This window comes from Macaca mulatta, chromosome 13 (assembly GCF_049350105.2).
Source record: "Macaca mulatta isolate MMU2019108-1 chromosome 13, T2T-MMU8v2.0, whole genome shotgun sequence".
Classification (NCBI taxonomy): Eukaryota; Metazoa; Chordata; class Mammalia; order Primates; family Cercopithecidae; genus Macaca; species Macaca mulatta.
This window is the reverse complement of record NC_133418.1, coordinates 18,810,260-18,835,821: the sequence shown is the minus strand read 5'-3', so window position 1 is coordinate 18,835,821 and position 25,562 is coordinate 18,810,260. Positions and strand designations below refer to the sequence as shown.

General features: G+C 43.0%; 1 protein-coding gene and 1 long non-coding RNA gene across 2 annotated transcripts in view; one reads left to right on the top strand and one right to left on the bottom strand.

Annotated features, from left to right (window-relative positions):
• Positions 1–12,274, bottom strand: part of LOC144333695 (sulfotransferase 1C4-like) — a 30,477-nt gene extending 18,203 nt beyond the window's left edge. Inside the window, exons 1-4 of the mRNA XM_077958967.1 lie at positions 12,097–12,274; positions 6,883–7,005; positions 4,772–4,869; positions 1,957–2,083 (exon numbers count right to left, since the gene is read on the bottom strand). Of these exons, the coding sequence (XP_077815093.1) occupies positions 1,957–2,083; positions 4,772–4,869; positions 6,883–7,005; positions 12,097–12,274 (526 nt within the window). The remainder of the gene's footprint in view (positions 1–1,956; positions 2,084–4,771; positions 4,870–6,882; positions 7,006–12,096) is intronic.
• Positions 1–25,562, top strand: part of LOC144333696 (uncharacterized) — a 298,635-nt gene that overhangs the window by 181,526 nt on the left and 91,547 nt on the right. The gene's annotated exons all lie outside the window — the stretch shown is intronic.

The window sequence follows — 25,562 nt, the reverse complement described above, 5'->3', positions numbered from 1 at the left end:
GTATAGGGCTGTGTCAGTTTAATTACTGAGAATCCTGTGCTGCAGGAACCTGCTTAGGTCAGGGCAAGCTGTATAGGTAGATGACCGAGACATAGGGCCAGTCTATCTGCACTTTGGCAGAAAGCACTTGTGCTACTCCAGCTGGGTGAAATGCCTCAGCATGGCACTCCCCCTCATAAATAGGGGGAGCTGCTACTGTTCTACTTCTTATTCTTGATTCCTTCTACCCATGTTCCATGCTATTGGCCCTGAAGATGCTTCTTCAGGAGTTTCTCTCTCTCTGTCTCTCTCTGTCTCTCTCTCTCTCTTTCTCTCTGTGTGTGTGTGTGTGTGTGTGTGTGTAGAGGAGTAGCCCTAAGGCTGTGTTTGACGTCAGTGCTTCTCTTCTCTGGTGTGCAACTTGCCTGATGCAGGGCAAGGAGTTGGAACTATCCTCTCAGCTCTCTGATTTAGGAACAGTCGTCTACATCAGCCCAGTCCTGGCCCTGCAGAAGCCCAATGTCTCAACTTGTCAATGAGGTCACTTTCTTGGGGATCACTCTTTGTCCAAAGACATTCTGACATCATTGTTAGAACACCTACAAGGAAATTTACTGGAGACATTCAACCAGTGAAACTACCTTGGGGTACAATGGATCATTTTCAAAGTATATCTCATAAGCAAAAGACTATAATAATAATAATAATTTTTGTCATTTAAGATTATGAAAGTCAAATGGCAATCAAAGGTATCATTTTCCTGCATTACTGGTGGTTTGTTACTAATGGAAAGGACTACTTTATTACATTTATTTATAATTATTTTAGAGAAAAAAATATAGGTGACAAGGCAGTTTTTTCTCCATAGGACTATATAAATAATTAGCAAAGGTGTTTCAGTTATAAATTTTGAACTTGAATAATAAAAAGTCCTTTGGTGCAAATATTTAGGTTTTAATCCTGCAAAGCTGTCAATTCAACTTCATAGTGCAAACCAGTTTGATGTTACATTTATATTGTACTTCCCCAAAAGTATAACCTTGTAAAGCTTCCTTAAATTACCATTTTTGAAAACTTTTGAGAAATCTTTTAATTATGAAAGTATTCAAATATATGCAAGAGTAGAGGAAATAGTGTAATGAATTTCCATGAAATAATGAAATGAATTTCCAGCTTCAATAATCTCATCACCTTTTCATACTCTTTAGGCTTCTTTAGGAGAACAGTTGATGTATTAAAAGATATAGCAGCATTTGAGACTTAGAAAAACATCAAGAAACTTGTAAAGACTCAGTTTTGACACTAGAAGCATGATTGAAAGATCATACATTTTTGCACGTGACAGTTTGTGAGCCTGCAGTGTCAGGGGCCACCACTGCACCACCAATTCAAATGATGGTTGTGATTGGAAAACTTGCATGCACACTAAACCTTTTCTTTCTTTCCAGTTGAACATGTAGGCAATTGGACATGGTTACCAGCCAGTCAAGACTTCAACTGCCAAGCACACAGGGTTTGAGCTTAACCAAACCTGCCTATGTTCAAATTCTAGCCACTGCTCTCACTAACAGGGTAATCATAGGCAAGTTACTCAAACTCACTGAGCCTCAGTTTCATCACCTACAAATGATGAATATTCTTACCAAGTTTATGAGGTTGTTCTAAAGATTAAACAAGTTAATGCATGTAAAACATTTAACATAGGCTTAGAGTTGGGACCTTCTCTTATAGCTGGCTTGCCTGTAATACTGGTTTGACTTCCTTCAGAGGATATATTGCAATTGGAAGCAAATCCACTGACCACAGATTACAGCCAGGGCTATGCCACATCTCTCAGGATGTGGCCTCTAGTCCTTCCCTCCAAGAAAATCTGAGCCCCTTCTATGGATGAATTTTGTTTCCCAAGAAAGAGAATTTGATGGGAAAGCTTATCCTCTGCAGACATAGGTGAAGGCTGGTTTCATGCACTTGGCTCACCGTTGCCTGCCAGGAATGTTTCGAAGTACTCATCCCAGCTTCCCGGGTCAGGGAGTGCTTTGTTCATCCTTTGAAAATGGTAGTAGGACACCAGATTATCCTTGGGATTTCTGGCCACATAGATTATCTAAAGTGATGAGAAGAAACAAAATAAACGATAGGACAAGTTAGAAATCGGGCATTCAGTGTGCAGAGCATATGTGTTCTGGTAACCATGTCCTAAAGGTCATGAATGCATCTTTGTTGTCTTCCACTCATCATCCAGCAGCCAGAATGATCTTATAAAAATGCAAATCAGATGACGTTGCTTCCTTGTGCAAAACTTCTCAATTTCTGTACATTGTTCTTATGATTAAGGTCAAAGTTCTCAACCTGGTGGTCAGGGTCTGTGTAATCTCACCCTCTGATTCCCTTTGCTCATTCTTCCCCAGTCACACTTACCTTCCCTTCTTCTGTGGTAGTGCTGATTTCGTGGTTGTCCTATAATGTTTCTGGTTGTCCTTTAGTGTGTCCTGCTCTGCCATTTTGCTCTTAAATCAGAGTGTCTTAAAATGATGACCTTCAAGAGGTCTGTCCCTCTCTCTAAAAGTGTATGCAAAATTTTTTTATAGACGTGCACTTTGTCAGGAGTGGAGTCACAACTTTCTGTAGATTCTTGATGGAGTTTATGATCACTAAAAGTTTGAAATCTTTAAATGTTGGCCTTCTTTAGTGCTCTGCCTAGGGCCTACTTTTATTTTCACTATATTTATTTTTTCTGTTTTGTTTTTTTTTGTTATCTGTTTCTATTGCGATAAATTTCATATGTTTATGACTCACAAATTTGTTTCTAGTACATGTCTGTCTCCTGAGCTAGAGACTCATGTATCTGTATCCCTATCTGAATGTTCTGCATGCATTTTAGACTCGATGGGTTCAAAATTCAATCCATCTTCACACAAACTAACTGCTTCTCTTTTATGATCTCTTTCCATTAATGGTACCACCATCAACAGTTACAATGACAAAATGATAAGAGATGCTTCTTTTTCCATGTCTTCTATAGCCAGTCCTTGAGAGATCTTGTAAATTCTGTCTGTTGTTACATTTGGAATTCATTTTCTCACTGCCTCTGCCTTAACCCAAGCCTTTTAAATTCTTTTCCTGGACTATTGCCACCATCTCCTCACTGATATCCTGTTTTCAGTCTTGCCCCAGTTCTGTTCACCCCTCCACATCCCCCAGTGGAGCTTTCTAAAATGTAAATGGGATCATGTCACTTCCTTGTTCACTTCACATTCTTCAGTGGGATCCAAGTAGCCTACAGGTTAAGTCCAAACATCTTAGCAGGCAAGGCTGGGCAACAGGGCATCTCTGCCTCCTTTCCAACTCTCATGCCTCTTTTCTGGCTTTGGACCTATTTTCTTAAGTCTTGGCTTCTGCTCTTTCAGTAACATGGAATGTCCTTGCCTCTTTTATCTCTTAACAAATTTATGTCTGTTCCTCATGCCCTGACTCCTCTGTCACTTTTGTTGACCCTCTTTGTCAAGAAGTTTTGTACTCCCCACTTACTGCTCCCATGACACCTTTCCTGGTTCTTAATCTCTCATTGATAAGGGTGGGCTCAATATATACCCACTTTGAGAAGAGAGGACCAACATCTACTAAGCTCAGTTCTGAGCCTCTAAGCCTCTTAATAATGCGATAAGGTGGAGCTACCTGAGCATGCTTTTGGTACTTGCTAGTTTGCTGTTATAGTTATTCTTATTTTACTGGCACTCCTAGCCCAGGCCTGGCTCTATCTGTGCTAACAATATATTTCCATTTGCTTTCAGTCATTCAGCCACCCCTGCCCCCAGACTCCAGATCTACATAGGAAGATCCACTAGGGTCAGTAAGGTAGAGTGAGTAAGACCCTGGATGTGCTCTGGAGAACCAGAGACAGTAAAGGTGTGGATCTTGACAAGCTGTCAGAGGGAACAGTACGCCACATGGAAAGGGAAGGTGGGGACTGCTTTGGCTTAGTGCCAAGGCCATTTATAGACCCTCCCTCTAGAGGGAGGCAATAAATGGTCTCTTGGTGTTCTGAAAGAGTTAAAAATATTCCTTAGTGACCAATTTAAGACATACATGAAAATGCATCTGCACCCCTGTAGGCTTCAATATGGAAGATAAATTTCATGTTTACAAAAATTTGACTTTCATCAGGTCTCAGAATGACGAGGGTTTGCAGCTTGTAGGCACTTTTGGATGTTTGCAGGAGACAGTTTAGCTACAAATGAGATAAAGTGAGAGGACAGTAGCGCATGTAGTTTTTAAGATTCCTTCAGTGCCACTTTCTGATCATTTAAATACTCATTACCTTAAGACTGGTGGGAGGCCAACTACATAGAAGCTTTGGAAGACTTCTGTGGTTATAGGAGGCACAGAGTAGGTGGTGTAGAGTAACAGAAAGAGCATGGGCTGTCGGGTAATGAAGAGGTGGATTTGCAGCCCATCTCTTCCACCTTCCATGTGTTTGTCATTGGACAAGTTATGTAACACCTCTGAGCTACAATGTGCTCAGATACCTCCACCTTATAGCATTATGAAGGGGCTAAGATGCTAAGAAATGAGCCTAGTATATGTTTATCCTCTCCCTCTTCTTGATATAGGTGTATGCTAAGCACATCCTTATCAATGAGAGGTTAAGAACATAGAAGATGATGGTAGGTTCTATAATCTGCTCCTGGCAGACACACTGTAGGGATGGCTGGGCAATGGTTATGACACAATAAACTGCTCCCTATGTTCTCATGAGGAAAATTTGTCTCTGAATACTTTGCTTTAAGCTTACCTTACAGTTTTCCTCCCAGAAGGATGGAGGCAGTAGTTGTACAGGAAGATGAGTTTTCAGCGTCCTTGGGGAAGGCATTGCATTAGCCTGGTCAATCCCTGCAAAAATTTTCCTGGCTTATTCTTTAATTTTTAAAAAAGTTTTAATTTTTATGTAGTTGATCTTATCAGTTTTTTCATAATGGCTTCTGGGTTTTGTGCCATGTTATGCCTTCTTCACTCCTAAATGATAAGAAACCATTTCTCCCTATTTTTTTTTTTTAGTACTTAGCACTTTGTATGTCCTTTTGTACCTCTGATTCTTTGCTACATTGGCCTTCATTTGGTATGTTATTCACTGTTAAGTGTCCTCTCCATTTCTCATCCCATTAGCCTTTAGAAATTACCACAGTTCCACTTGGCAACAGGGGATTGTTGGCACCAATGCAAACGAGGACAATGAGATCACATTGGCGGAATTCTGGTTACATGGTGATCATCCAGGTGACCTAGAATGTGCTTACTTTATATTTTTTAATTACCATGAAAATAAAATCATAATTAAGAAATTGTTGTAGAGGTCTTGAGGACTCTCAAAAATATATCCACAGATGGCCTCTAGGGTAAAACCAAGATCACTTAGTATGGACTAGAACACTTTTCAAAACCTGTTCCCCATTATATTTAACCCTCATTTTGGTGATTTTTCTCAAGCACACTGGTATGACACCAAATGAGCGGTTTGGGAAACCTGGCACATGTTCATCTAGTTCCCCCCACCCTACCTCTCCTCCCACAAAAAGGGAATGAGAGAGAAGACAATGAGCAAGATTTGGTTTTAGGCCATTAGTTTGTTCATTTATTTCCCAAGATGAGGTCACAAGTCAGTTGTTCAGATGGAACTAGAATAGATTTCTGTAGAAAAAGTCTAATTAAAGATGACCAGGTATCAATGCTGGTCCAACATGGACTATTTAATTCCACTCTATCCCTCAGATACCTATACCTGGAGTCCACATAGGAGACACACACACATTCACGCACACTGCATAGCTTAGTGGTTGAGAGCATGGACTTAGGAAACAGAATTCCTGGGTCCAAATCTTGGGTCTACTACCTATTAATTGTGGACCTTGAGCAATCATAATCCCTCTGTATCTCAATTTCTTCACATATAACCTGGCAGCTACCTCACAAGTTGTGAAGAATAGTGAGTTAATATGCAAAAAGTTTTTAGAATAATGTCAGCCATTTAAATACCCATCAATGATAGACTGGATAAAGAAATGTGGCACATATATACCATGGAATACAAAAAGGATGAGTTTATGTCCTTTGCAGGGACAGGGATGAAGCTAGAAGCCATCATTCTCATCAAACTAACACAAGAACAGAAAACAAAACACTGCATGTTCTCATAAGTGGGAGTTGAACAATGAGAACACATAGACATATGGAGGGGAACATCACACACTGGGGCCTGTCAGTGGGTGGGGGGGCTAGGGAAGGGATAGCATTAGGAGAAATACCTAATGTAGATGACGGGTTGATGGGTGCAGCAAATCACCATGGCACGTGTATACCTATGTAACAAACCTGCACATTCTGCACATGTACCCCAGAACTTAAAGTATATATATATATATATATATATATATATATATATATATATATAAAATAATGCTTGGCACCTGATGTGTACTACGGAAGTCTTAGCTATGACTATGACACTTATTATTTTTTCATGGGAAGTGCATGGTGCATCCCAAATTTGAATCTGTGGTTCTTGGTGCCAGACGCCTTTGGCACTGACATGGGGGTGCCACATGAGCAAGCAGGGACTCTGTTGGGTGAGAACTGTGTAGCTAATGCTTGGCACTTGTAACTGGTTGAACACTTTGTTTAATAGAGAGATTATACCTCTCTATTGTTAAGTGTTGAAGCAAAATACGTTAGGTGAAAGGATCTATCTAGATTTGCACGTGCACAAGAAAAGTTATTTTTCATCCAGTACTTAGAATTAGGGATTAATGGGAGTTTTTCCCCACCAGAATATGTTCGACTTTCAGACTGTTTACTCTTGAATTGTTCATCTTTATACGAGGACTGTGAGTTTGTAAACAGAAGACTTACCACAGTGTGTCATTCGTATCCATTCCAGGAAAGGGTGTCGAAGTTGAATGGAAGCGCGCCTGCTTTTCTCAATGTCTCCATCATTTTGTATCAGATCTACAATTTCCTGTGTCCAAGTGGTTCCTGAAAGAAAGTAGAATAGAGATCTGAGGAATTGATTTATTGATTTTCTGCAACTTAGAATTTAGAAACATGCTATAAAAAATTAATTTGCCTGTTAATACCTCACTTATGTTGCCTATGACATTGATTTAAAACCAACTATTAAGGTTATCTTTTCCTCACCAGAAAGGTTAAGGGCAGAAATGTGACTTCTTTATTTTCGTACTCCAATGATGTATTTAAAAAAATCTGAATATTCATTGGTATTTCTATAAAATGATAATACAAATAACTATTGTATGTAACAACAGGGATTATTTAAAATATTTCCATTTGAAGAAAATCACAGAAGTTCCCAAACCCTAACTTTTACCATTAAAAGCTCTGGCTGCTAATAAGTAGTCTAGTTTCTCTTCCTTTGATTTAAAAATTTTTTTTAGAACCAATGAACTGACACAATGTCAATAATACGAAAAGGAAGAAAAGTAAGAATTTCAAATAATTCACAAACTGAAAAAATGAGATTGAATGAATTCCTCTTTCAAAAAAACAAGAAAAGTTAAACAGTGGCTTCTACAAGAAAGGTGAACTCCTTATAAATGAAAAAATGACCTTTGCTGCATTTGAGGGTAAAATTTGTTTTTCTTCACGGTCTTGTCTGCGATCTCCTTCCTGATTCTGGGCTTCCTTGGACTGGGCCCTGGCCTCTGCAGTGTCTGTCCTCAGAAAGTACATCCTTGTTTGGCTTCTGGGACCCTTGGCTGACCTGGTCCTGTTTTTCTGGGGGAAGCATGGATTTGATGTGTGTGGGGCTGTGGAGTTAAATGGACTCGACTCCTATATATGATGTATGAGTCGGGTGGTTTCGGATGAATTACGTAAACCGGATGCACATTAATGATTCTCGTGTGGTTTCGCGAGTTGGAAGAGAAAATAGGCAGAATCCAGCTTGTCACAGGCACTAAAGAAGTAGTACGTGTCTTCATGTTTCGATGGTGTTGGTGTACATCCTGAGGGCCAGAGCTAGAATAGATGGGACCACTGTGCTTGGGGAAGCCCTGGGGAAGAAGGTGCCATTCTCCTTGTGGCTGCCCCGTGCCAGTTTTCTGTGATCCTGGTCTCCTTTCCCTAGTACTCTGATGGAGGTACCTGGGTGCAGTGCCATGGCTCTGGCTCCTCCTCTAGACTGTGCCCTTGTGCCAGCTGCTCAGCTCCTGGTCAGTTCCTACTCTGCACTAAAACTAATTTCTCTTTCTGCCCTTCTGGGGTCAGCACTGGCTTCGTCTTCAAACCTTGTTGTCTCCTGATGATGTGCTGTCCTAATTCTGAATCCAGGCTACTTTGACAGTTCCAGAGAGTCCTTCTCCACATAGGCTAGCTCTGCTTTTTCCCCTCAACTCTGAGCATGGAATTTGGGCCTTGCTTGCCAGCAGCCTCTCAGAGGAAGTCATGGGTGCCTCTACCTCCAGACTCTACCTTTGTACTTGACTTTGCTGTCGTAGATGCTGTGAGCATCTCAGGAAACCAGGGCTCCCTCAGTGGCCCCTGACCCTATTCCTGTTTGGTTGGTCCACACTATGCAAGGGCTTCTGTCAGACCTCCTTGCCTCATATTCCAGACTTGCTCCCAACTCAGCCCGCAGACAGGGCACCTTGCATCATGACTCGTACTCACCAGTAACTGTCCCCCTCTTCCCCTGGGGAGCTGAGTTCCACTAGATTATGCTTCTCAGTCACCACTATGGCCTGGTTTCCAGCACGTGCTGATGTCTGCTTTTCCATGGACTCCACCTACAAGGTGGCAATTACAGGCACAGATGTTGACTTGAATGGCAACTCAGCAAGCCATGGCATAGCTCAGGCAAGCTGTGGCAAGAACTGTGCTCTACAGCTATTCATGGAGATTGTAAAAGGTGCCGGATACACAGCCCAGATTTGCTTCTGAATGGAATTGTTTATTCCCCCAGCTGCTGGGGATGCTGCTGGCAGATGGCCCCCAGCTATTCAGCCCTTTCCAGGTCCCTTCCTGGGACATCTTACATCCAGGGACTGACTGACACTCTGTTCCCCTCTCTTCAACTGGGATGGAAGCAACTTTGCAGGGCCATCCCAGCTTCAGATCATCCCATATGAGGCTTTTTGCTGGGACTGAGTTGAAGCTCAACTTCTCCCTCTAGACAATCCTACTTTCTTCCCTTCACTTCCAGGGGGAGTAATCCCAGGAGCACTCCCTAATAAACATCTCACATACTTATCTTCAACTCAGTATCTGCTTCCTGGGAAGTAAAGGGGCTGGTTTGGGAGTGAGGATCATGATTTCAGGTCAGGACACGCTGACTTAGGTAAGTAGTAGTTGGGACCTGGAACCTAGCATCTGGGATGGCTTGTGATTTATAGGGTTACCGTAACCTTCCAACTTGCCCAGGTCTATACAGGTTGATTCTGTTGTCCCAGATTAATTATCAACAGTGTCTCTTTCTATCTCAGATGACTTAGTTTGGAGGATAAATGATGAAGTCACTACAGCATCAGGTCAGCTGTTTCCTGCATGTCTCGAGTATCTGTCATGCCCTGTAGCTGGTCTCAGAAAAAATGTTCTTTCTCATTTTCCAGATTTGAGCTGGGAAAATGCTCAGTTCTCATGAGTCCCAGGGAGATGAACTTCTCACTCAAATGAAGTTCTCTTTTCATAATTATTTCCCACTTGTAGCATAGTATTTCTTGTTCCACATTGATTAAGTGTTATCCTAGAGGGAAGTTACTAAGAGTGTGATCCTGGATAACTTGACTTGCTTTGTAAAAAAGGCAGTTCAAGTTTTCAGGGGATAATCTTGCCACCAGGAGATTCAAGTAGAATCCGTGTTGATAGAACTGACAACTTGAGGAAAGAAAACCCAGTAGTCATTCTAGCCTGTGGCTGGGGCTGTTTATAAGCAGCAAGTGCAGTGCCTATCTGACAGCCACGTGATTAATTCGATCAAAACAGGCACTCAATTCAGATCTTTCTGGCTCGAAGATTCACTCCACTGGCTGCCAGGACACCACTCACTTCCGGCTTCTTCTCTGTCCAACGTCTAAGTGAGGAAGCTTCTTGGGGTTTGGTCCTGTGCCCTCTTTTTCCTCTATGCTTTCTTCCCATGTGGTTCCATTCATTCCCACTGCTTTAAACATCATCTTTAGTAGACACTTTTGGTGACTTCATCAGATCTTCTGTACCAGCCTCTTGCACCCCCTATCTCCTCCACTGCTGTGAGCGTTGGCCGCTCATGTCTCTCGGCTCCCTGCTTTGCTAGAGAAGTGTCCTCTTCTGAAGCGGGGCTCCTAACGGAGAAAGTGTCCATCCTTCCACTCCTTCCTCTCCTGCCCTAACCACATAGGGCAAGGCTTTACCCAATGCCACATCTTTGCTTAGCCCCTTCCCCTTCCCTATCCTGTACATACCCTTACTGTTTTTTTTTTCCCCCTAAAGAGCACCCTTCCAATAAATCATGTGTACCTGAATCCTTGCCTCAGGCTCTGCCTTAGGGCATTTAACCTGAGATTTCACTATTTACAGCAACTCCAGTTATATCTCCAGCCAGAGTGGGCTTCCCTCTGTGCTCTATATCTGACAGCCCCCCTGACATCAACACTTAGTGGTCTAAAGGTCATCTCAAACTTAAAACGTCCCAAACTGAGCTGTAGTTTAACCTGCCCACCTCCTGCACAGGCTCCATGCCTTTCCCTCCCCCAGGCTTTCCCATCCCAGCCCAAGGGGCCACTCAGTTGATAAAGCCAGAAGAGAGTCACCCAGGAGTCATCCCTTCCTCTCGGATCTCAAGTAATTTTACCTGCAAAATACATCTCAATTTTTTTTCTCACTCTCCATTTGCACTCTTGCTCCCTTAGTCCAAGCTACTTTCTTTCTCATCTGGAAATGGCAACACACACATACTGTGTTCCCCAGTCCATTTTTGACCCCCTTCAATCCATTCAACTGCCTAATAGATGCCCTGGCCCCTCTCAGTACTGTTCCTCTCTGGACTTTCCTGACTCAGTGCTTGGCACTGGCATCCACCTCATCATTCTAGCCCCAAATCTTGTCTGCTCTCTTTCCCTCACCCCCCATTTATCATCTATCAGTAAGTCCTACTGCTCCTGTCTGCATATGCAAACACTTCCTCTCCATGCTCCCTGTTATGGGCTAACTTGTGTGCTCCCCAAATTAATATGTTGAAGTTCTAACCCACAGTACCACAGAATGTGACCTTATGGAGATAGAATCTTTATAGAGGTAATCAAATAGAAATGATGTTATTAGGATGGCTCTAACTCAGTATGACTAATGTCTATACAAAAAGGCAGAATTTGGAGGTAGATGTGCACACATGGAGAGTGCAATGTGAATGTGAAGATGCCATATACCTCCCAAAGAGAGAGGCCTGGAACAGTGCCTTTCCTCATAGCCCCCAAAAGAAACCAAGTCTGCAGGTATCTTGATTTTGCACTTCTGGCCTCCCAAACTGTGAGACAATAAATATCATTGTTTAAGCCACTGAGCTAGTGGTACTTTGTTTCATAGCCATAGCAAACTGATAATACATTCCCTTTGTAATAATCACAGTGGCTCAGAATTTCAGAGTACTACTTCCTTAATCTAAATTAGGACCCCCAATGTTCTCTCATTACACCCTCTGCATTTCTTTCTAAGGTCTTATCACAGGTAATCACAGATCTGTGAAATGATTTTTTTAATGATTTAATGTTCTTCTCTCGACTGTACTGTAAATCGCTGCAAGGCAAAGATAACGAACATTTTACCCATCACTATGTTCGGTGCCAGTCTCTGACATTTAGAAGATTCTTGATACGTGATTGTTGAACGAAAGAAAAAAATGAATAACATGGATTTTTTTAACCTGAAAAATCGGCTTTGACTAGTTATGTAGTTTTGATAAACCAACTACTCTATCTCTAAAAAAATCCCTATGGTTTCATAGAAAATCTTAGATCCTTTGCCATTCTGTCTGATTTATAGACAAGGACACTTCCTTCCTCTGCTCTTTGACTTTACTACATGACCCCGTAAGGTGCTGATACAACTATTTCCCTCCTCTCATGTCCATGTACATACCTGCTTTGGGGTAAGAAGCAATGAGCAGGTCATCAGGCTTGGCTTGGAAGTTCCAGATCTTATCCCAGAAATCGCATGTTTTCTTTTGAAGAATGATTCCATTCACTTGGGAAAATTCCTCTGGGGGTAAAAAGCCCCATTCTAACTCACTTGTCTCCTCCACCTTATCCTTAGCCATTCCTTCTGCCATGGTCTTGGGCACCAGTAGGGGAAAGTAAAAAGTAAATGAAAGTCGAGATTCACACGGGCTTTATGTATTCAGTGTTTTAGGCACAGAGCTCTGGTCATTCATTACAGGTAAATATGCTCAGGCAAACAAAGAGACAATTTGCATGGCTCCTGGGTAGAACTGGAACAAAATCTTCAGCATTGTGCCAGAATAGGCCTTACTCTTTCTACCGGTGAGATTCTGGCAGGGTTGCACCTCCATACAGCCAGGAGGAAGAACAGCAATGGGGCACCCGTCCAGGGGCCTGCCCAAGTCCAGGAGGTCACTTCCTGGTCCTGTGGATGCCCATGGAGATGGGGAATTGAGAGGAAATGTTGAAGGAATGCCTGGAGCAAGTCTCCAGGAATTCCCTTCATTCTTCCTTCTCTTCACCTGGAGTTACTTTCCCTACAGAAAGGAAAGTGCTTCTCTCTTCTGGGTTTGGTTATCTATGGAGATTTGGAGAAACACCTTCCCCAGACCTGAGCAGACTCATGCTTCTATTGACATATCACATGCTAGGTGCCCATGTTAGGTGCACATGTTGCCAGCTGGGACAGTCCAGCTGGGAATTCCATCCCAACTTCCAAGACTGACTTAGAGAGTTACCTAAATCTCAGGTCTGTTTCTGTTCTGTGAGAGGTTAGACTGCAATATTTGAGGACCATTATTGCAACAAGTTTTTTTATATTGAGGCACAGTTTACATACAGACAAATGCACAAAGTGTAAGTTTATGTCTTGATGAATTTATACTTCTATATGACCCACATAACCACCATCCAGATCGAGATACAGGACATTCCCATTGCTTCGGGCAATTCCCTCATGCTGTTTCCCAGTCAATGCTGCACCAGTGCCCCACACTTAAGGCAGAGGCTGTTCTGACTTTTGTCACCATAGTTTAGTTTTGCCTATTCTTAAACCTCATATTAATGGAATCATACATTATGTCCTCCTTTGTGTCTGGCTTTGGTCTTTCAACATAATGTCTTTGAAATTCAAGTATCAGCAGCAAGTATCAGTAGTTCATTTATTTCTATTGCCATATACTATATCACTGAATGAATATACCAGAATTTTTAAATCCATTCTTCTTTTGATGGACATACATGTTGATACCAGTTTTTGGTAATTATGAATAGAGCTTCTGTGAGATTTTCACACTTTGTTTTCTTGGGGTGGGGGCCAGATGCATTCTCTCTTGTTCTCTTGGGTGTATGACTATGATTTGAATTGCTGGATCATTGGTGTATTTAACCGTAGTAGAAACTTCCAGTTTCTTCATACATAGACAGTGACACTTCAGTTAATGACATCAAAAGAGCTACCTGACCACCTGTCTGAATGATCTCTAAGTGCTTTTTTTTAATTCTGAGATTCTGGTTCCCTGGTAGTGTGGGAGGACTGGCAGCCCTTTATTTACGTCACTTAGCTTCTGGCTCAGCCAGGTGTCTGCCTTATCGGGGCTATAAGTTCCACTCAGTTTGAAGTGAGTGGCCGTTGAACAATGGGCCACTAAACAAATGGGCCCCTGTCACTGTGTTGGAGAGGCAGGCTTTTCTAGGGACCACCTCTGCCAGGATTTCTCTCAGCATTTACATTGACTCAACCCAAGGACGAGTGCTTCCCTCAGTCACGTTGGAGGGATTTTAGAGCTCATACTGTTCATTTACTTTCTAGAATGTGTCATCTGGCATGCTGGACATTGGCATTAACCACACATTTCAAACAAACCATTATAAAGGCCATCAGAGAAACATTGCCTCAGTTGGTCAGATGGAGAGGATTCTTCCAAGCTCACAACAGCCACTGTGGCATCCCACTCTCAGTCATTTCACAGCCTCAGCTTCAGGCACTACCGCTGCTCCAGAGAGCCCTTGCAGGGGATTTGAGACTTCAGAGAAGACCTGCCACCTGGAGTCCCCAACAGAAGGTAGGAGAGGGAGTGTTTGCCAACAATAGTAAGTCTATTGATTTATTTCTTTTAGGTAAGTTTAGATTTTTTTAATTTATTTTTATTTTTTGCGATGGAGTTTCACTCTTTTTGCCCAGGCTGGAGTGCAATGACATGATCTCGGTTCACTGCAACCTCCACCTCCCGGGTTCAAGCGATTCTCCTCAGCTTCCCGGGTAGCTGGGATTACAGGCATGTGCCGCCATGCCCAGCTAAATTTGCATTTTTAGTAGAGACGAGGTTTCTCCATGTTGGTCAGGCTGGTCTCGAACTCCCATCCTCAGGTGATCCTCCCGCCTCGGCTTCCCAAAGTGCTGGGATTACAGGCGTGAGCCACTGTGCCTGGCCTGGGTTTTTTTTTTTTTTTTTTTTTTACATGGGAATATATATATATACACACACACATCTATTTACATATATACATTTATATTTACACATACAAAGACACACAAATTAGCTTGAACTATTTGAAATGGCCATTTTGAGCTTAAAAACGTCTGGCCTGCTTATAAAGTTATTGCCTCTCATGTCCTAGTCACGTGTCTCGGGTTTTCTTTGAGATGCTGGGCTGGAACTCTGCCATCCGTGTTTCCACTGGGCCAGCTGGTGCCTCTTCTCTGAGTCTCTGTTCACATAGAGACTGAGAGACGGGAGGAGGAGAAGGGACTTGGTCTGTTCGCTGCCTTCTTGCTCCAGCGAGCGATACTCCCGAGATAATTCACTTCCTGTAGCAGCAGCAGAGTCCAGTGTGCAGATCACTTCAGAGTAAGTGTCTTCACAGTGTCCTCAGGAACAGAGCCCTGGCCAAGTTGCACTCCTTGCCCAGGAGTGGGGGTTTTCTCCACACGCTCCTCCTCCAAGATCCTGTTTCAGTAATTCTCATCTTTCTGAAGTTGCTGCCTCTGTGATACCTAAATGTTTGCTTTCTTTTTTGATACCAATTTCAAATGACTTAACCTAGTACTTGCACATCTGAGTTTCACAGTAAATCATAAATATAATGGCCACTCTAACAAAGGGAGAATATTGCTCCCTTTTCAGTGACAGGAAGATGCTTGGCCTATCACTGAGATAGAGTAAGAGTAAGAGATTTATTGGGGGACAATTCTTGTGAGGGATAAATGAGCAGGGCTGTCAGAGCCTGGTGTAGTAGTAACCCCTGTGGAGAAGGGCAGGAAAGAGGGAAGGAAGGCAGGCTGGGTAGGCAAAGTCTTAGACTGGTTTAGTTCTCAGAGAACTTTAGTAAAGCTGTCGGGGGGTTCTCCTGCCAATCGTTCATCAGAGAAGATGCTCCTCCTGGGAAGGACAGGGCCAGGTGACGGGTGGAAAAACATGGCCACCTGACCTGAGGACCTCGAAACTTTGGTTTGGAGACTTAACCACCAGACTTTTGAAAAAGGTTCCACGGTTTCTGTTACAACTATTCAGTCAGTTTGTGAAGAATGTTGAGCCCAGCTCCTTAGCTAACAAAATGATTTTACTTTCCAGGTGCATGCAGAGAGGAAAAGGTAATTTATAGTTCTTGCCTGAACAATTTGAGCCAGCTCAGGAAGTCATTTCTAGGGAAAAGCAGTGATAAGGCGGAATAAAAATTGGAAGACAGGATAATAAAATTGCCCCTGTGTAGTATAGACTTTGTCTCTCTTTAGAGTTCCATGTGGAAGGTCAGAGAAGAGTCAGCCATTTTCCTCCTTAGTCTTCATCAGATCTCTCATTCTGTGCCACTGAGAAGTAATGCTTCCACTCTCCAATGGTCCCTGAAAAGCAATGCAATTGTGCTTGAGAGATTGGATAGGAAGTCTATTCTGAATGTTTTTTCCATAAAGTGAAACTTCAGAGATAATTAAAAAGTGTGAATTCTTATTACAGGCACACATCACAATCTATTTTCTTTCAAAGACATTAATATTTTGAGAAAACCTCAGAATTATTGGCAGCATCATGTTAATTAAAAAGGTAATAAGGCCAGTCATGGTGGCTCATGCCTGTAATCCCAGCACTTTGGAGACCAGGGTGGGAGAATTGCTTGAGCCCGGAAGTTCAAGACCAGCCTGGGCAACATAGTGAGACCCTGTCTATACAAAAAATAAAAAACCTTAGCTGGGCATGGTGGTGTGTACCTGTGGTCTCAGCTACTTGGGAGGCTGGAGGTGGGAGGATTGCTTGAACACAAGGGTTTAAGGTTGCAGTGAGCTATGATTGCACCACTGCACTCCAGCCTGGGTGACACAGTGAGATCCTATCTTTAAAAAAATAAAATAAAATACAAAAGGAAACAGGCGTGTTAATATTCTTTCCCAAAATACTAGTTATGTAATAATATTGTTCTCAAAGAAATTCATGATGATTGGCAGGCGGCTTTCCTCATAAGTGGGGAGATGGAGTGGTCCATGATGTCATAGGTTATCATTATATAGTTGGTCATCTGGTTTTTCTTCATCCTTTCAAATGATGTGTGCTGAGCAATTCTTTTGACAGTCTCTTCATCTAGTTTCTTCCCCATAAATTCCGTTATCCCTTTGAACTTCATGTTCTGGGTTCTGTGGGGAAGGGCAACAAGTAGTCAGTAGGGGATCTGGGGGAGAGAACAAGGAAAAGCCAGGAAGTCAAATCTGGGAGAAGTTCTTTCAATTCTCTTCATCTCGATATTTGTGATATTGTTGATCTTGCTCACCTAAACTTTCCCTATTGTGCCCAGCACTGCAGCTGTGTCTCTGATGTAAGAAACTTCCCACCAGCAGAAGGATCTGGAACTCAAGGCCGGCTCTGCAGATTCTTTTGTCCCATGAGGTGATCACTTGATGTGGTGTTCTCCCCCTTCCCCTGAGAATGGGGCTTCCTGAGAGCTGGACTTCAGTGATTATTATTGCTCTTCGGGGTCTAACCACTCAACGGGGCTACCAGGCTCTTGTCTGGTGCTGGGGAACATCTACAAAGATGCGACCCATATTCAGGTCTCCCAGCAGTGGATGCCAGCCCCTGCAGGGGTGGAAGTGGCAGGGAAGTGATGTAGACTCTGCGATTCCTTGGTCGTAGAGTACGTTCAGTGTGCTGGCTTTCTCAAGTGGTGGTGATGCTAGCAGTGAAGTTGTCATGTGGGTAGACTCAGGACCAGGCTGTTACAGACAATGGTGTTAGCTGTTGGTTTTTCCTTCCTGGGAGCAGTGTTTCTCTGCCAAGAGTGGCTGTAATGGTCTGAGTTGGATGGCTTCCGGCCAGGAGGTGGAATTTGCAAGAGAACGCCTGCTGCAGTAGTAGTAGTGGGACATAAGCTTGCTCTAAGTTGACCAGGGTAAGTATTCTTGTTTCTCAGCTGATGGGTGGGACCATAAAGCTCCCAAGAGTTTATGTCTTTTGTATTTTGCTGCCAGGGCAGGTAGAGAAATACCATCAGTTAGGGGCAGGGTTAGGCGGGTCTGAGCTTTTGGGCGGGGCTTGCTGCGGCCACTGTGGGGGATGCAGGGGTAGTTCTCAGGCCAACGGGATTATGATCCAGAGGGGAGTATGGCTGTCTCTGCTGTGCAGTAGAATTCGTCAGGGGAGTGGGGGATAGCCAGTAGCGAGAGGCCTCACCCAGCTCCCACGCCGTTGGTGAGGTCAGTCTCTCTCCTGCAGCACCCTGCTAGCAGCGCCTAGTTTAGATCCAGGCAGCCTGCGCGCAGAGCTCAGACCTGGCGCAGTCCATAGGCTTCCCTGCTGAGAAAGCAAGCACAGCTTTCCTCCTTCTTTTTTATACATTAACCTCCGTTAATATCTCACACGGTTAGGCCATGGTAATCTTTTGTTGAAAATCTACGTTAAGTATTCTCTTGAGGGGACAGGAAATGCTAGAAGTTATCTGCACTTCCCCTGTGTTTTTAATATTCCCCATTTCGAAATGATTGGCCAGCTCATCCTTTGATGAGTGGGAGAGGTGGGAAGAAGGAGCGGGAAAAGTGTGGCTGGGTGAAGAGAGGCAGGAAAGGGCAAGGCGGAATGGCCATAGACCAACCTCTATTCTGTATCCTATTGATGCCCTTGACTAGGCATGTTCCCAGACCAAACCGAGGGTCAGGCTGCTTGTTCTCACGGCCCAGGAACGAGATGCAGATGAACTAGGAAAGAAGAGAGTTTAATTCTGTAACTGGGCACTAGGAGAAGGCCTGGAAAATATTGCCAGACCAACTCAAAATTACAGTTTTCCGGGGATTATATACCTTCTAAGCTATATGTCTACATGTAAGTGTACATTCATCTAAAGACATAGTGATTAACATCTTCTAATCTATAATTAAGGTCTGAGTTTTGAAGACCTTCCTCTGGAGCCTCAGTAAATTTGCTTAATCTAGGTGGGTCCAGGTGCTGGGGTAACTACCCTTATCTTGTCTCCTGCTAAATCATGGAGGTTTATGGAGTTCCTTTAGAACACCAATAAAACTTGTTTGTGGAGGTCTGGGGAGTTTCTTTAAACCCCCAATAAAAACTTGTTTAATCCTTTATGGGTCCTGTGAAGAATTCCTTCATTATTTGTCATGTTTCAAGGCCCAGGAAAGACCCAGGCAAAACTCTTTGTGGGCTTTTGTTACATTCCAGCCTTTGTATAAGGGCACTGGTTCTTTCAGCTTTTAATATTTAACCAGTCAGTCAGTGCTGAAACAGTTGTTATGGAGGCCTGCCTGTTCAGCTGTTAATGAGACCTGGCCTGGCACAGGCAGGGCGGAAAATACCACACCAGTCACTCTCACAAGCACTTGACAACCTGACCAGCATTGGGCTAATCTCTGAGATCTCTGACTTGCAACAACCTGCTTGGGTGAGTCTAGTTCTGTATTATTAAGACATTAACTAAATTGTGTCCTTTGAGTCAGACATATTGCTGCATATGAGAAACAGTCCTGATAGAGAATCTGTTAAATACCTCAGGCCATATTTTTCTTTTCAGAGAGAACTGTGAATCTCTTATAGTTTGCTTGCTGATCTGAGGCTTGGTCACCCTTATCTCTTCCTATTACTCTTTCTCTTCTCATGAATCACCAGTGGTACTTAGCATACTAGGTACTAAAGAACTGTGTCTGCAATTAAAATGAAAAAGACCAGGCACAGTGTCTCATGCCTGTAATCCCAGTGCTTTCGGAAACCAAGGTGGGAGGATTGTTTGAGGCCAGGAGTTTTAGACCAGCCTGGGCAACATAGTGAGATCCTGTCTCTACAAAAAGTAAGAAATAAAAATTAGCCAGGTATGATGGTACATATCTGTGGTCCTAGCAACTCAGGATGCTGAGCTGGGAGGATTGCTTGAACCCAGGAGGTTGAGGCTACAGTGACCCATGATTGTGACACTATACTCCAACCTGGGCAACAGAGTGAGACCTTGTCTTATACACACACACACACACACACACACACACACACACATATATGTGTGTGTGTGTATATATATATATATATATATATATATATATATATATATATAAAATTTTTTTTTTTTTCCCCAAGGAATGGGTATCCTGCTGGTCAACCTGAAATTCTACTTCCTGCTTTTGTAACCAGGTGTGAGAGGCTGAGGGAGGAGGCCAGCTTCCTACCTCTTACCTTTATCCTGAAAGTCTCCACACTTATGAAGAATTCCCAGCCCTTTCAACTGGACCAGTGTGACTCCCACCCTTGTGCTGTGTGTATGGCATAGACACAGTGGACATATTGACATGGTAGTCTGAGTGTCTCACCATTTTTCTTGGAGCCTGCAGGGGCTTCCTGATGCTCCTAGGATAAAGTCTAACATTCTGCCATCACCATCAAGGCCCCGTGTGTCATGCCTGCCTTTCTTTGGGGCCTCATTTTGTCAATTCTCCCTGAGCTTGCTGCTCTTCCCCTCAGCCTTTCCTCCTGGCCCTCAAACAGGCCCCCCTCACCAAGCCTGCTCCTGGCTCTCTTTCTCTCTGCCCAGTCTCTTGCCTAGTTAAAGCCAGCACATGCTTCACACCTGGGAAGGACCACGTCCTCTCAGGAAAGCTGTGCCTCAGGCCCCAGTCTCAGCTGATGTGCTCTGGCGTCTTGAAGCCTGAAACCATCTCACATGGCACTCTCCTTGATTGGTGACGTGTGTCACGAGTTAGTGGACTTTTGCTTCACATGCTAGACCATAAAATCCATAGGGGAGGGGCTTTGCTCACCGCTGTATCTCCATCATTCACACAGTACCTGGCACATAGTACTTGTACAATTGAGAATGAATGAATGAATAAATGGATAAATGAAGGATGGCTGTAACTCTAGGAGGAAAGAAACATAGAATCATTTCTTTTTAACTGTTAGTACATACTTATGGTGCAGGCATATGTGGGGAGAGGGTGTGCTAGGGCCTTCTGCATGTTAGCTTGAATACTGAATTTCCTGGGGCTGGTTCTATTTCTTGTGTCTCTGTTCCTGTTAGATTGGTCCCTCCTTGCTTGAGCTGTGGGCAACTGGTCGAGTTGCAAAACACTGTGCTTTACCATTGTGGTGGCGTTTCATTCTTGACCCCGATTCTAATGTGTTCCAGTTGCCGCGTAGTTTCCACTGGTTGTTGGAAGCCTGAATTTAAATGTGATTTGTGGGTGTTTGAAAAACTTATAGTCCCATGTAATCTCACAGCATTAAACTTCAAAGCTCTTTGAAATACTAAACCTCAAAGTCGGCATGTTTAGGTCCTAGCTAGTGAAGAAAAAGGAAATAGAAAGAGTTTAAATCAAATGACAAAGATTATTTTCTTGACGAAACTTTAGTAAGGCTTTTAACATATCTCCTATACCCCTCTGTGTAATCCCTTGAAAAATCCTGTTTTTGCCAGAAAACTATTAAGTCAATGTAGAAGGAACTCCCTACCCTCAACATCTGATCAGGTTCTTCATCCTCCACCACCACCCAGGTGATATCTAATCACCCTGGTCTATCTTTAGCAAGAATCCTGTTGGATCACTGTAGCCAGAACCCATCCCTTTCCTTACCCATGATGTTTCCTCTTGGGAATTTTCTATCCTTCCTTCTCCACCCTTCTACATGGCTATAAATTCCCACTTGCCCATGTTATATTAAGAGTTGAACACAATATCTTCCACTGCAAGACCTCATTGCCATGGTCCCTACACCTATGGAGATGGTGCTGACTAAAATCTGGCCTACCGTGCTTTAATAAGTGTCAGTGAATAATTTTTTCTTTAGCAGGACCAACCAATCAGCCAACCACCAACCCACCAACCAACCAACCAATTAAAAGTCAGAACTCATTTTATCATTTGGGATCATAGCTCACCCTGGGGTGAATTATTTTCTTTTTTTTAACCATCTTTGTATTAGTCCATTTTGATGCTGCTGATAAAGACATACACAAGACTGGGTAAATTAAGAAGAAAAGAGCTTAATGGACTCTCTTTTCCACATGGCTTGGGAGGCCTCACAAGCATGCAAGTACTAAAGAACTGTGTCTGCAATTAAAATGCAAAAGACCAGGCACAGTGGCTCATGCTTGTAATCCCAGTGCTTTGGGAAACTGAAGTGGGAGGATTCACAAGCGTGGTGGAAGGTGAAAGGCATGTCTTACATGGCAGCAGACAAGAGAAAATGAGAGCCAAGTGAAAGGGGAAACCCCTTATAAAATCATCAGATCTCGTGAGACATATTCACTACCAAGGGAACGGTGTGGGGGAAACTGTACCACGATTCAATTATCTCCCACCAGTCCCCTCCCCACAACATGTGGGAATTATGGGAGCTACAATTCAAGGTGAGATATATGTGAGGACAGAACCAAACCATATCATTCCTCCCCTGCCCCCCTCTCATATCTCATGTCCTCACATTTCAAAACCAATCATGCCTTCCCAACAGTTCCCCAAAGTCTTAACTCGTTTCAGCATTAACTCAAAAGTCCACAGTCCAAAGCCTCATCTAAGACAAGGCAAGTACCTTTCATCCATGGGCCTTAAAATCAAAAGCAAGTTAGTTACTTCCTAGCTACAGTGGGAGTATAGGCATTGGGTAAATACAGCTATTCCAAATGGAAGAAATTGGCTAAAGCAAAGGGGCTACAGGCTGCATGCAAGTCTGAAATTTGGTGGGGCAGTCAAATCTTAAAACTCCAAATGGTCTCCTTTGACTTCATGTTCATATCCAGGTCATTCTGATGCAAGAGATAGGTTCCTGTGGTCTTGGGCAGCTCTACCCCTTTGGCTTTGCAGGGTACAGCCTCCCCCCAGGCTGCTTTCACAGGCTGACATTGAGTTCCTGTGGTTTTTCCAGGTGCACTGTGCAAGCTGTGAGTGGACCTACCATTCTAGGGTCTGGAGGATGGTGGCCCTCTTCTCATGGCTTCACTAGGCAGTACCCCAGTGGGGACTCTTTGTGGGGGCTTCAACCCCACATTTCTCTTCTGCACTGGCCTAGAGGAGGTTCTCCATAAGGACCCTTCCCCTGCAGCAAACTTCTGTCTGGACATCCAGGCATTTCCATACATCCTCTGAAATCTAGGTGGAGGTTTCCAAACCTCAGTTCTCAACTTCTGTGCACCTGCAGGCTCAATGCCACATGGAAGCTGCCAAGGCTTGGGGCTTGCACCCTCTGAAGCCATGGCCTGAGCTCTACATTGGCCTCTTTCAGCCATGGCCAGAGTGGCTGGGATACAGGGCACCAAGTCCCTCAGGTACACACAGCAGTGAAGGCCCTAGGCCCAGCCCATGGAACCATCTTTTCCTCCTAGGCCTCTGGGCTTGTGATGGGAGGGGCTGCCAGGAAGGTCTCTGTCATGGCCTGGAGATATTTTCCCCATTGTCTTGGTGATTAACATTTGGCTCCTTGTCACTTATGCAAATTTCTGTAGCTGGTTTCAAATTCTCCTTAGAAAATGGGTTTTTCTTTTCTATTGCCTTATCAGGCTGCAAATTTTCTGAACTTTTATGCTCTGTTTCCCTTTTAAAATGGAATGCTTTAAACAGCACCCAAGTCACCTCTTGAATGCTTTGCTGCTTAGAAATTTATTTTGCTAGATACCCTAAATCATCTCCCTCAAGTTCAAAGTTCCACAAATCTCTAGGGTGTGGACAAAATGCCACCACTTTCTTTCCTAAAACATAGCAAGAGTCACCTTTACTCCAGTTCCCAACAAGTTTCTCATCTCCACCTGAGACCACCTCAGCATGGATTTGATTGTCCATATTATTATAAGCACTTTGGTCAAAGCCATTCAACAAGTCTCTAGGAAGTTCCAAACTTTTCCACATTTTCCTGTCTTCTTCTGAGCCCTCCAAACTGTTCCAGCCTCTGCCTGTTACCCAGTTCCAAAGTAACTTCCACATTTTTGGGTGTCTTTATGATAGCGCCCCACTCTACCAGTACCAATTTACTTTATTAGTCTATTTTCACACTGCTGATAATGACGTACCCAAGACTGGGTAAATTATAAAGGAAAAGAGGTTTAATGGACGCAGTTCCACGTGGCTGAGGAGGCCTCACAATCATGGCAGAAGGTGAAAAGGTATGTCTTACCTGGTGACAGGCAAGAGAGAATGAGAGGCAAGTGAAAGGGGAAACCCCTTATAAAATCATCCAATCTTATTCACTATTATGAGAACAGTATGGGGAAACCGCCTCAATGATTCAATGATCTCCCACGGGGTCCCTCCCACAACATGTGGGAATTACAGGAACTATAATTCAAGATGAAATTTGAGTGGGGGCACAGCCAAACCATATCAACATTACTTCTTTATACAACAAAATTATTTTCAGTATTAATCATGAATAGAGACAAATAATAATAATAGTAAAGAAATGTAGTCAGTGAAACTTGTATTCAACTTTTTGTATAGACTCACGTCAGTAAAAAAATCAGAATGACAATTTTAATAAAACTAAAATGTCTACAAAAAGTATAAGTCAGACAATTACTAAATTATACCACTGGTGTAACGTTTTATTTTCTTGATCCCTTCTTAAATTTTAAAACAAATAACACTTAGAAAAGAGTAAATTTTGTTTTTAAAGTTGTTATCCAAAGTCAGTAAACGTCCTGTATGAGGACAACTTTGTACTTACTAAACAAAGGTGTGAACGTTGCTGTTCACACTCTTAAATTTTACTGTTTTAAATTCTGGATACAACTGAAAACCCCAAGTCATTTCAGAGAATGAGAGAATTGAACAAACTCATGTGTTCTGCCTCTTTTCCTTTACAACTATTGTGCCACCATCATCTATGCCAAATCTACTGTTTAAACAGCAATATCCAAATATTGCAGGGTTGGAGACACAGGTTATACCTGCAGTGAGCTTTGTTATGAACTTAACCTTGGAAGGTAGGAGGCAGAACTACATCTGCCTGCCGGAATTATAGAGGTAGACTCTATGCCTGGGGTTTCTGAATTAATTTCCATACACAGGTGAATAAGACATGAAACCAAACAACAAAAATTTTACAATCTAGTGGAGATACAGATCACTTTTATTTATTCACATAATAAAAAGGTGCTTATTTGAAGCTCACATGCATATAGTTAAAACTCGGTAGTAACCTAGCTATTATTTAGAACTTAGGCCAATAGGAGTTTTTCTTTTCTTTTCACTTTTCTTTTCTTTTTTTGCTTTTCTTTTCTTTTTTCTTTTCAGGGAGCAGTATTTTAACACTGACATTTTTTGGAATTGCCAGTGCATGGTAATAATAAAAAGCAGTCAGTTAAGACCAGCCTGGGCAACATAGCAAGACCCAATTAAAAAAAAAATCCTATGAAATCCAACAACAAGCAGTCAGAATTTTAGTTGGCTTCATTTATTCCTCTTATTGCCTGCTTCCAGGGTGAACTGCTCCTACTACCCTCAGCTATGGAATGCCACTATTTGGGACTAAAAGGGTCAAAGTTGAAAATCTGTGATTTGTTGCCGTCATTTATCCATGCATTTTTTTTACTCCCTCCACAAGTTCTCAAGGGCACTTGCTGTGTGCCAGGCACTGCATTCGGTACTAGGAGTAAATACTGCGTGAGACTGAACCCCCAAAAATTAACAATTAAGTGAGAGGTATAGATAAGAAATTGCTGAGTAAATACATAACAACAGGGCTGCAACTGGGACAAATATGGGAAGCGAGGGAAAAGAACACCTCACTTGGTTTAGGGCGTCCCAAAAGGGTGGCATTGAAGCCAAGACCCAGTTACCTCCATGCCTGGGAGCCATGCCCATGCTGACATTGTTGACAGTCACCCTGTCTCCACCTTTCTGCTTTTACCAGGACACAACTTGGGTTCCCAAAAGGCCACCATCATGCTTTCTGTTTCCTATAGGACCTACCACTAGAA